The sequence below is a fragment of the Palaemon carinicauda genome, chromosome 6 (assembly GCF_036898095.1).
Source record: "Palaemon carinicauda isolate YSFRI2023 chromosome 6, ASM3689809v2, whole genome shotgun sequence".
Lineage (NCBI taxonomy): Eukaryota > Metazoa > Arthropoda > Malacostraca > Decapoda > Palaemonidae > Palaemon > Palaemon carinicauda.
Genome location: NC_090730.1, coordinates 65656515 through 65667196, shown reverse-complemented (window position 1 = coordinate 65667196; position 10682 = coordinate 65656515). Strand labels below are relative to the sequence as shown.

General features: G+C 36.0%; 1 protein-coding gene across 1 annotated transcript in view; it reads left to right on the top strand.

Annotated features, from left to right (window-relative positions):
- The window catches only part of LOC137642561 (putative diacyglycerol O-acyltransferase Mb3154c), a 40510-nt gene extending 32291 nt beyond the window's left edge, over positions 1-8219 (top strand). Inside the window, exons 4-5 of the mRNA XM_068375229.1 lie at positions 6315-6392; positions 6941-8219. Of these exons, the coding sequence (XP_068231330.1) occupies positions 6315-6392; positions 6941-7476 (614 nt within the window). The 3' untranslated portion in view covers positions 7477-8219. The remainder of the gene's footprint in view (positions 1-6314; positions 6393-6940) is intronic.
- Positions 8220-10682: the final 2463 nt, after the last annotated feature.

The following is a 10682-nucleotide window of genomic DNA, read 5'->3' as shown; positions in this document are numbered from 1 at the left end:
TGTAGGCAAAATATCGGCATATGGGAACAGCCTACACAAACTCTCAGAAATATTGCATTATTGCATGATGCAAATATGAGAGAGAGAGAGAGAGAGAGAGAGAGAGAGAGAGAGAGAGAGAGAGAGAGAGAGAGAGAGAGAGAGGGGGGGGGGGGTGGGGATGCAATAGTTGGACTTTGTTTGGTTGCACTACCTTAATGGTAAATCGCTTAAAGATTTTTTGTGAAAGGTTCTGGGATTATGTTCAATTGATCCCAGAAACTGTGTAATGTGCTTCTGTAACGAGTGGAGGGAATCGAGAGGAGTTCAGTAAGCTAGTGCGTGAAGAGTTACCACCATAAGCAGTTTGCATTCATAGACATAATCTTATTATTGTTGACGGAGTCAAATCACTTCGCATAGTTGACTCTTCCTTTAGTTTACTGAAATAGATTTATACATTTATGTCCTCACACACATGAAATTTATCTCGCAAAGCAAAAGGAATTGTTTCCTCATAAGCAAATTACATCTCTTAAAAGGCTAAGTGATACAGGTTGGTATTTTCAGTATCTATCATTCAAAGTTTTGCTTGATACCTCTCCTGCTGTCATATGCACCCTTGAGGAGATTTCTTTATCCCAATGCCATGCAGGCAAGTGCAAGCGTGCTAATGTTGCACGAAGTTAATAAACTTCGTGCAACGTTTGCTTATATATTATGCTTAGTGATGCTCACCCATATTTTTCACAAAACGAAGCTGGTGTCAGATAGGCTTCACTCTCCGTGTTTAGATCTGTCAGCAGCTGCCCAAGTGATTGATGGTATTCAGCAGGAATTAGAGAATGAGCACTCAGAAAAAAAGCACGGCATAGCATTTAGGAGAAAGCTAATACATAAATTACCGAGGTATCCAATGGATTCTGTTGTATTGGAAACAACGAGACATAGAGAAGTGTGTGAATATGAAGAACAAAGATACAAAAACACAATCTATTATCCAGAAATGGACAGACTACTAACTGAAACTGAGTCAAGATTTGATGTTGTCAACAAATCACTTTTTCCATTCATTATCATCTCTTGATCCTTCCTCCCTTCCCCCATTTTTATTTTTTTTCACTGCGGACCAATTGGAGACAACGGCACCTTAAGTATAATGTTGATCTTGAATTCTTAGATGTTGAGCTGGGACAAGCAAAACTATTAGTAAGACGTAAAAAAGCTGACGGAGTTAAAATCGTTCACATTGTGGATTTGATTGCTTTTTTAGCTCCTTTTAGAGATACATTTCCATGTTGGTACAAAATGTTAATCATTACTCTTGTATTACCACAAACATTTGCATCATGTGAGCGAAACTTTTCTTCACATAGATTCATTAAGAAATATCTGAGAAATTCTGTGTGATCATAAGTATCGATAATTGGAATCCACCAGGACAGGGCAAAGAATATCAAAATGGAAAAGTTTGTTGATATTTTTGCTAGGAAACATAAATTAAATTAATACGTCTACACCATTCTGATATTAATAATATTAATTTAATTATTAGATTCAATAATCAAGTAACCAATTGTAATGGAATCATATTAAATGCTTTAACTGAAGTCGTTAATTGTAGCAATCTAATGTCTTATTTTTTTCTATCTCAATTTTTCAGAATTTCATAGATATATTAAAATATTATTTCAATCTTTTTTCTCTTTCACAATAAGCAAGTGCTAATTTTTATTCCCTTTAATCCTAATTTGTTTACATAACAGCGGTTTTATTTCATTGCCAAACCATTACATGTGACATCTAATTTAGATTGACAAGTATGGTCAGAGGTTCATGATTTTTATTGAAAAAATATTTGAGCAAATTTGAGTTATATAAAAACTTGATTAAAAAAAATATGAATATATATTTTAAGACAACCTTAATATCTTCTTATATGACTTAAAACAAGAATGAGTGTTATAATATGTGTACTACCCCTGACACCCACCAATATTCAGCTGTACACCCCATCTGTGCTCCCCCCCCCCCCCAAAAAAAAAAAAAAAATTAATCGACCCCTATATAATTATGCCACTGCATTCTATGCAGCTTCAGTTCTCTTATCACCAGAAAACTTCTACACCATATTCATGACTATTTTTTTCCCCTCAAAATTGTATCAACATTTTCTGTTCTCTTTCTGAAGTGTGTCATTACTTGATATTAAGCAGCTAAAGATACACAGCACTTCCATGTTTGACACCTCCTCTTGAATCATACCTAAACTGTCGCTCTTAAATTTGCGTGCTGCATTCTCTCGGTCCAAGGACGCAATAAATAAGCAGCAGAAGTTTTTTTTTTTTCACCTCTTCCTTTCACTTGTTTAAATTCATATTTATATTGCGGGTTGAGTCTTAGTTATCTGACAGATCCTACTAATCATTTGCGTTGATACATCTTTCATTATTAATTGATTACTCTTTTCAAAACAAAGCGAAGAAAAAAACGAATAAACAATAGATCACTAAAGATATATAGACGAACAGATAGTCGTGTATTATAGAAACATCGGTTTGAATTAGAGGGAATATTAATATAAGTATTAAAACATAAAATTATTGATGCCGTACTAGTATTTTGAGGAAAACTTAAAAACTATTCCAAAACTTTTCAGTATATGTAATGAAAAATCTCTGACGCTAAATATATCGAAACAAAACACCCAGTAAGCCACTATGAATATTGCATCAGACTGTTACAGTTCACAGAGAGAGAGAGAGAGAGAGAGAGAGAGAGAGAGACTTACTAAGGCTTCAACACGTTTCTTATATCTATGAAGCATGAAGGCTGGATACAGAATTGAGTTGTGATTCATGATCTCGTGAAATTGATTATAGCCTCCAACAAATGCCACTCTAAGAAAGTTACCGTATAGAGCAGTAGTTCTCAAGCATGGGGGAATTTCAGGCTTTTATGGGGGAAATTAGGACACAGATTAGTAAACTCAGACTGTTGTGTATTGCATTAGCTTTGGTTTGGACTCTAAAGTAGTGCATGGTGAATATATAGAAAAAATAAATACTTTTATTCAAGTCTAATAGATCCATCGACATTTTCAATTTATTGTACATTTAATTTGAAAGACCACTATAAATACAATTCATATGAAAATGTAAATGTATGAACACTAATATGGAAAAATTAAAGGAATTTTTTTTTTTTTTTTTTTTTGTCATATACATATTATTTGTAATGCACTTTTTGAGGCAGACAATCTAAGGAAATGATCGGGAATGGCATACTGATAAAAGGTAAAAGGGGTCCATGGAGCATAGAAGGTTGAGAACTACCGGTATAGAGTATTATGCTGCTAAAACTTCTCTAGGTGGCCATTTGCTACCATATATTCAAATATCAATCCATAACTACCTCTTGATATGTAATTCAGTGTACTTTGAAAATGGCATGATTTGATTTTTCAAATTTGCGCCATGTAGCCCAGCGCTGAGGTTGGGGAGGCCCTTCTGTACTAAAGTGCAACATGGAGGAAACCTGTGCAGTTGAACTATAAAATAAAAGTCAAGAGATTGCACTGCAAATATGAAAGAAAGAAAGTGGTAATTAAGTTAAAGGTTAGAAATTGGGTGGAGGTACGGAATGAAGGGAGGCAAAAAACGACCCTTTAGTAATGTTGCAGTGCACCTCTTGAGGAGCACTCTATACATTATTTCCTTCTGGAGTAATAGCTTAAACGGGTCTGTACATAATTAGTACGTGAACCTTGGTCAGGATTCAAACTTGTGCCTTCTGAGTTAGACGCAGACCACTTTCGCTATTGTGTATTTGTAGCATATGTGAGTATACAAAAAAAAAAATATATATATATATAAATAAATAATAAAAAAAAAAAAAATTATGTGAACTCTGGACATCAAACCGTTTCTTTCAAGCTTGTTCCGTAGATGCAGAAAACTTCCACTACATTAGCTGTTTCATACACTTACACCAGAAAATAATCAACATTACATTGGAACCTTCACTAATCCCTACTATCACACGCACACACACACACACATATATATATATATATATATATATATATATATATATATATATATACATATATATATATATATATATATATATATATATATATATATATATATATATATATATATATATATATATTCCCATAGCCTGTGGATCTTTAAAGACTTAGGCTACATTTCGACAACATTTATCTTGATGGTTACCCATTCAAGTACTGACCAAACCCAACATTGCTCAACCTCGATAATCAAACAACATTTTGTATAGTAATCATGTTACTACAAACCATATACTGTATTGTTTATGTTTAAAGAATTCAATTATGCTCGTATTTTCATATTTGTTCATACTTAGCATGTACATGAAGTATAATTTATTGCTCATGTCCATGAGGTGCAAGTGATGGGAGATGAGAATGAGAGAGAGATTACAAGAGAGGAAGTGGGAAGAGCACTAGATGAAACGAGAGTAGGAAAAGCACCTGGTATGGATGGTGTGAGAGCTAAGATGTTGAAGGCAGGGGGTTTGACTGTACTTGAATGGTTGGTAAGATTGTTTTATATGTGTTTTGTGTTGTCAATGGTACCAGTGTATTGGGTTTGTGCATGTATTGTACCACTATATAAGGGTAAGGGAGATGTGCATGAGTGTCATAATTCAATGGGTATTAATTTGTTGAGTGTGGATGGAAAAGTTTATGGTAGAGTACTGATTAATAGAATTAAAGATAAAACAGAGAATGCAATCTTAGAAGTACAGGGTGGTTTTAGAAGAGGTAGTGGTTGCATGAATCAGATTTTTACAGTTAGGCAGATATGCGAGAAATATTTAGCAAAAGGTAAGGAGGTGTATGTTGCATTTATGGATCTGGAGAAAGCGTATGATAGAGTTGATAGGGAAGCGATGTGGAATGTGATGAGGTTATATGGAATTGGTGGAAGGTTGTTGCAAGCAGTGAAAAGTTTCTATAAAGGTGGTAAAACGTGAGTTAGGATAGGAAATGAAGCGAGTGATTGGTTTCCTGTGAGAGTAGGGCTCAGACAGGGATGTGTGATGTCGCCATGGATGTTTAACTTGTATGTTGATGGAGTGGTAAGAGAGGTGAATGCTCGAGTGCTTGGACGAGGATTGAAACTGGTAGACGAGAATGATCATGAATGGGAAGTAAATCAGTTGTTGTTTGCGGATGATACTGTACTGGTTGTAGACGCGGAAGAGAAGCTTGGCCGATTAGTGACTGAATTTGGAAGGGTATATGAGAGAAGGAAGTTGAGAGTTAATATGGGTAAGGAGAAGGTTATGAGATGTACCAGAAGGGAAGGTGGGGCGAGTTTGAATGTCATGTTGAATGGAGAGTTACTTGAGGAGGTGGATCAGTTTAAGTACTTGGCGTCTGTTGTTGCAGCAAATGGTGGAGTGGAAGTAGATGTACGTCAGAGAGTGAATGAAGGATGCAAAGTGTTTGGGGCAGTGAAGGGAGTGGTAAAGAATAGACGGTTGGGCATGAATGTATAGAGATTTCTGTAGGAGAAAATTATTGTACCAACTGTGATGTATGGATCGGAGTTGTGCGGAATGAAAATGACTGAGAGACAGAAATTGAATGTGTTTGTGATGAAATGTCTAAGGAGTATGGCTGGTGTATCTCGAGTAGACAGGGTTAGGAACGAAGTAGTGAGGGTGAGAACGGGTGTAAGTAATGAGTTAGCAGCTAGAGTGGATATGAATGTGTTGAGGTGGTTTGGCCATGTTGAGAGAATGGAAAATGGCTGTCTGCTAAAGAAGGTGATGAATGCAAGAGTTGATGGGAGAAGTACAAGGGGAAGGTTTGGGTGGATGGATGAAGTGAAGAAAGCTCTGGGTGATAGGAGGATAGATGTGAGAGAGGCAAGAGAGCTTGCTAGAAATAGGAATGAATGGCGAGCGATTGTGACACAGTTCCGGTAGGCCATGCTGCTTCCTCCGGTCGCCTTGAATGACCGTGGAGGTAGCAGCAGTAGGGGATTCAGCGTTATGAAGATTCATCTGTGATGGATAATGGGGGAGGGTGGGCTGTGGCACCCTAGCAGTACCAGCCGAACTCGGTTGAGTCCCTTGTCAGGCTGGGAGGAATGTAGAGAGGAAAGGTCCCTTTTTTCATTTGTGTGATGTCGGCTAACCCCAAAAATTGGGGGAAGTGCCTAGGTATATGTATGTGCTTATGTCCATCTAAAAAGGTTCCCATCTTGTACTACCAGTCATAAAAATTATGTCCATTTAAAAGAAAAAAATATCCTGACATCATTCCACTTTTTTCTCAGGTCCGACGAAAGAAATAAACTTATTTGGGGAAACTGTGGAGGACATCATGTTTTGGATTCCTAATAAAAGCAGAACAGGTAAATAATGATAACCTTAAATTGCACTCACGTGGTGGAGTTATATTGTCATTGCTTATGTTACTTTTATTCTTCTTCAGATTTTGAATTTAAGATATATAGCAATAAAATCTTTAAAACTGTAAGGTCAATTTTTTTTCAATATCTTGAGTTAAGTTTCAGTCTACTTGGGCCATAAATTCTCTAAATCCACATTATCAGGAACATTATCATTTTGTTGCTGTTCTAGACTAAATCAAATTTCCCACTGAAAGCATTGGTAGACTAATTTGTTCATCTCTTTTTTTCCAAAACGACAAAATATGCTCTAACTTTGGTCTCCCTGTACCATCTCTGTCCAATGACGTTCTAGTCTGAACTAAACCTCTAATGTTTACAGTAATTTAAACGTCTTTTATGCTGTTTGAATCCGACTCGAGATGGGGAATTTCTTCAATTATTTTTGTGCAAATTTAAAGGTGATTTTCATTATTACAGAGCACAGAATTCACGTATTTCACCAATAGTCTCTCTCTATCTATATAGTGACATACTCACTTTTCCTTTAGGTCTAGGGGTATCATTGCTCAGCTACTCTGGCACAGTGCGCATCGGCCTCAATGTTGATTCCGAACTGATCAGCCACAGGGAACTGGCCCAGAGACTACTCGATGACATGGTAACTGAGGTTGAAAAGATCATGGCAGATATTTCTCCTCCTGAGGAAAATGAAGAGGAACCAGGCTTCTTAACAACAGTTGTCGAAGACACCAGGAGTTACAACAGCGACCTCACTGAAATTGTTGTCACTCACAGCACAGATGAATATGATGACAAAAATTTATCAGCGTACTCTGACCTCTTCGATAGCATAGACATCAAGAAATCGGATGAGCTCGACACAACCTTTGAAAGTGATGACTATCGCTCCCCCAAAGATCTGGATTACCTGAGAAAGAATTACCACGCAACCCGATTGGAGATCCAGTCATTCTTGTCAAGTGGTGCAGAAAGAAACAAACTAAAAGGAAAACTAAAGCCTAGGTTTAACAGAAGCGAAACTGACGTAAACATCTTAAACAAAAAAGTGCAAGATGAGTTGTAGCATCGAAATAATTCATAGAACATATATTTACTTTGCACAGTTTCAAAGACTAGATTTACCTGGGTCAAGGCCACGCGGACTTTTCATTCTGTTGAGGTGAAAGACTGGGTGCTCCTTCAGTGGTATAAGAGACAATACTGTGAAACTGTTTGTGAAGCAACAATTAGGCCTACTGTACAGGCAACATAACACAAATATTATGTCAAGATGATGAACTGTTTAATATAAACGAAAATATAGATAGATTCTCATTTACATGGTTACCAGTAAATAATACTGTATATGATTGTAATATTTTGTAACGATAAAATCATACATAGCAAATCTTATAGAAAATGAGTAAATGTATCAAAAAGTCATAGGGACACATAGACAATTATTTCTAACCTGGTTATCTATATTGTTGATTGTAAAAATTCACCAAATAATACGATGGCGGTAAAAATATGGGTAGTTATTTGTAAATTACACTGTATAAAGATATGTATTTCATTAAAGCTCCCAAATCGATAAGCATTACTTTTAGTACTTTAATAGATTAATTGTTTATTGTTTATATGAAATCAGATGCAGTGTTAGTTCTCATGGCCGAAAAAAAGATGCCATATGTGTCAACATAAAGACCTACTGTAGTGTCAGCATTACCTAATCACTTCTCTTTGTATGAAAAGCAGGAATTTTCTTAGCCTCTGGTTTTCTATATATTTAAGTTGAAGGTAAATGAAAATTTATCGAAGACAGAATTGATTTTTTCCTACCCTTTTATCTAATGCATCAAATTATCTTTTCCTGCATATGAATTTACCATGCATAATTCATATGATAATTTTAGTATTCACTGTAGACCTTACATTAAATGCATATCTTTTATGATTAATGGAGACAATTTATTTTTATTTGTTAAAGCAAGGTAAAACCCAACTAATTCCAACAAATTTCACATTTTAGGTATTATATTCGTAAACTGTTTTTTTGGTAAAATTGGTTATCTGTGTGATTCGAGTTCCAACCCTTTTCACCAGCCAACCAAGGTCAATTTTTACTGAGAATCTACAGATTTGGATCAAAAGTAAAACTTACGGTAAGTCCGGGTGTATATTTGATGTGGAGATGGGGTCATGGTGAATGTAGGACATGTGGAAAAGGATCCCAAAATGTAATATTTTAAAACAGCGTTAATTTTTAGTTGATGCAAAGTATTTTTACTCATTGATAACCTGGTTCTCACGCATCTGAAGGAGAGAGGAAGTATCTATATCCATGGAACTCAAAAAAAAAATTGAATTTAGAGTCCATCAGGGGTAATTTGGAAGAGGTGGTCCTGGTCTTGATTACTTTGGCCTCTTTTTCACAGAGTCTCTTAATCACTAAACATAAAATTTTATCCATGTTATGTTTGAAGGTCTGTGGCCAACTCCATGAACCTTCTTTGAGGTCATTATGTTTGCAGTGTGCTCTATTCAGTTCTAGTGATTGTCTAAGATTAAACTTAGAATTTATACTCTGGAAATTGTATAGCTTCTGCTCTTAACTTGCAGTTCTCAGACCGGGTATATTCTAAAACATAGGGCAATCAAAATTGAAAAAGGATGAGGGCAACCTGAAGCACTAGTGGAGAATTAAAGCAGACCTTATAGGATAATACATTAATATCTATAACTATCATGTTCTTAATATCACACCATTCTTCATTAATTGTCTGTTTTTCATCTTTTAAGGTCTCTAAGACTACAAATCGATTACTACATTCAATTGCAAATGTTTCTCTGTGCTCTTTTTCTAAAAGCTAGGTATTCTATCTATCTTTCTGTTGGGTGCTTTCAGTTTTAATTTCAGTGTGGCAATGAGGAGCTGGTGATCACAACCAATATCTGTACCTCTATAGCTTCTTACATTTCTCAGAATCCTCCTTTTCTCTTTATTAATGTTAATGTGATCTATCTGATTTTTGTAATTCCACGTGGTGAAGTCCATGTATACTTATGGATGTTCTTGTGTTGAACCCGAGGACCTCTAATGACAAGATTGGTAGCTAAACAGAAACTTATGAAATGCACTCCATTTTCATTTATAACTTCACCAAAACCCTCGACACCCATCACATTCTCTATCCCTTGATTATTTCTTCCAACTTTAGCTTTGAAGTCGTCAATTACAATTTTATATCTCTCTCAGGGATCTCATCTATTATCCTCTGCAGTTTTTCATAGTATTCATCTTTCCTTTCTTCAGGGGAATCATTTGTTGGGGCATAGTAAACTATAATACTCATATTCCACTGTTTTTATTTGAACTTTGCTAGTAAAAATCTACGACTTGCAGCTCTCCACTTGGTTAATGCCTTTTCTGTTCTTGGTGTCATCATCATTCCTACCCTTTCTCTCCCAGTTCCATCTGATCTTCCTGAGTAGATATATATATTGCCTTGGTCTAAAGTTTCCTTACCAATCCCCTTACAACGTGTTTCACTTGGAGCTAAGATATCCAAACTATATTTCATGAATTCGCTCTCCACTTGCTGTAACTTCCCAATCTGATTCTTGGTTCTAACATTCCAATTACCTACTTTCAATTTTTCTCTAGTATTCGTAGACCGGGAGATTCTTGGCACCCCTCTACACCCAGGACTGGGGGCTATTCTGTCATCTTCTCTTTCCATCACTGACTAAATCCATAGAGGATTCATTGGCTAGCTACATCAAAGGATAGCCAGCTCATTATGATGTGCAGTGCCTATCTAACTAAGGCAAGTGACCCCTGCCAGTCCATACTAACTCCAGAAAGATCAACCGACAGGCATCAAGAGTAAAAGCCGAAAAGACAGTTTGTCCATCACCTTAAACCCGATCTGTCACCCTGCTGCCAGTGACTTCATCGATATTTAGGGTTGCATTTCCTCCATACCCAAATCCCCAATTACTCCACCAAGTTGCTCATTTGCATATACGAGTATAACCGTTGGCAAACATGGATTGCTAAGATATACCGCCTAGCACGGTATAAATATAGCCTACTGCCTAGCACGGTATTATACCGCCTTGCACAGTATAGATATACTGCCTAGCACTGTATATATATATATATATATATATATATATATATATATATATATATATATATATATATATATATATACACGCACACACACAGTCACGCACACACACACACACACACACACACATATATATATATATATATATATATAC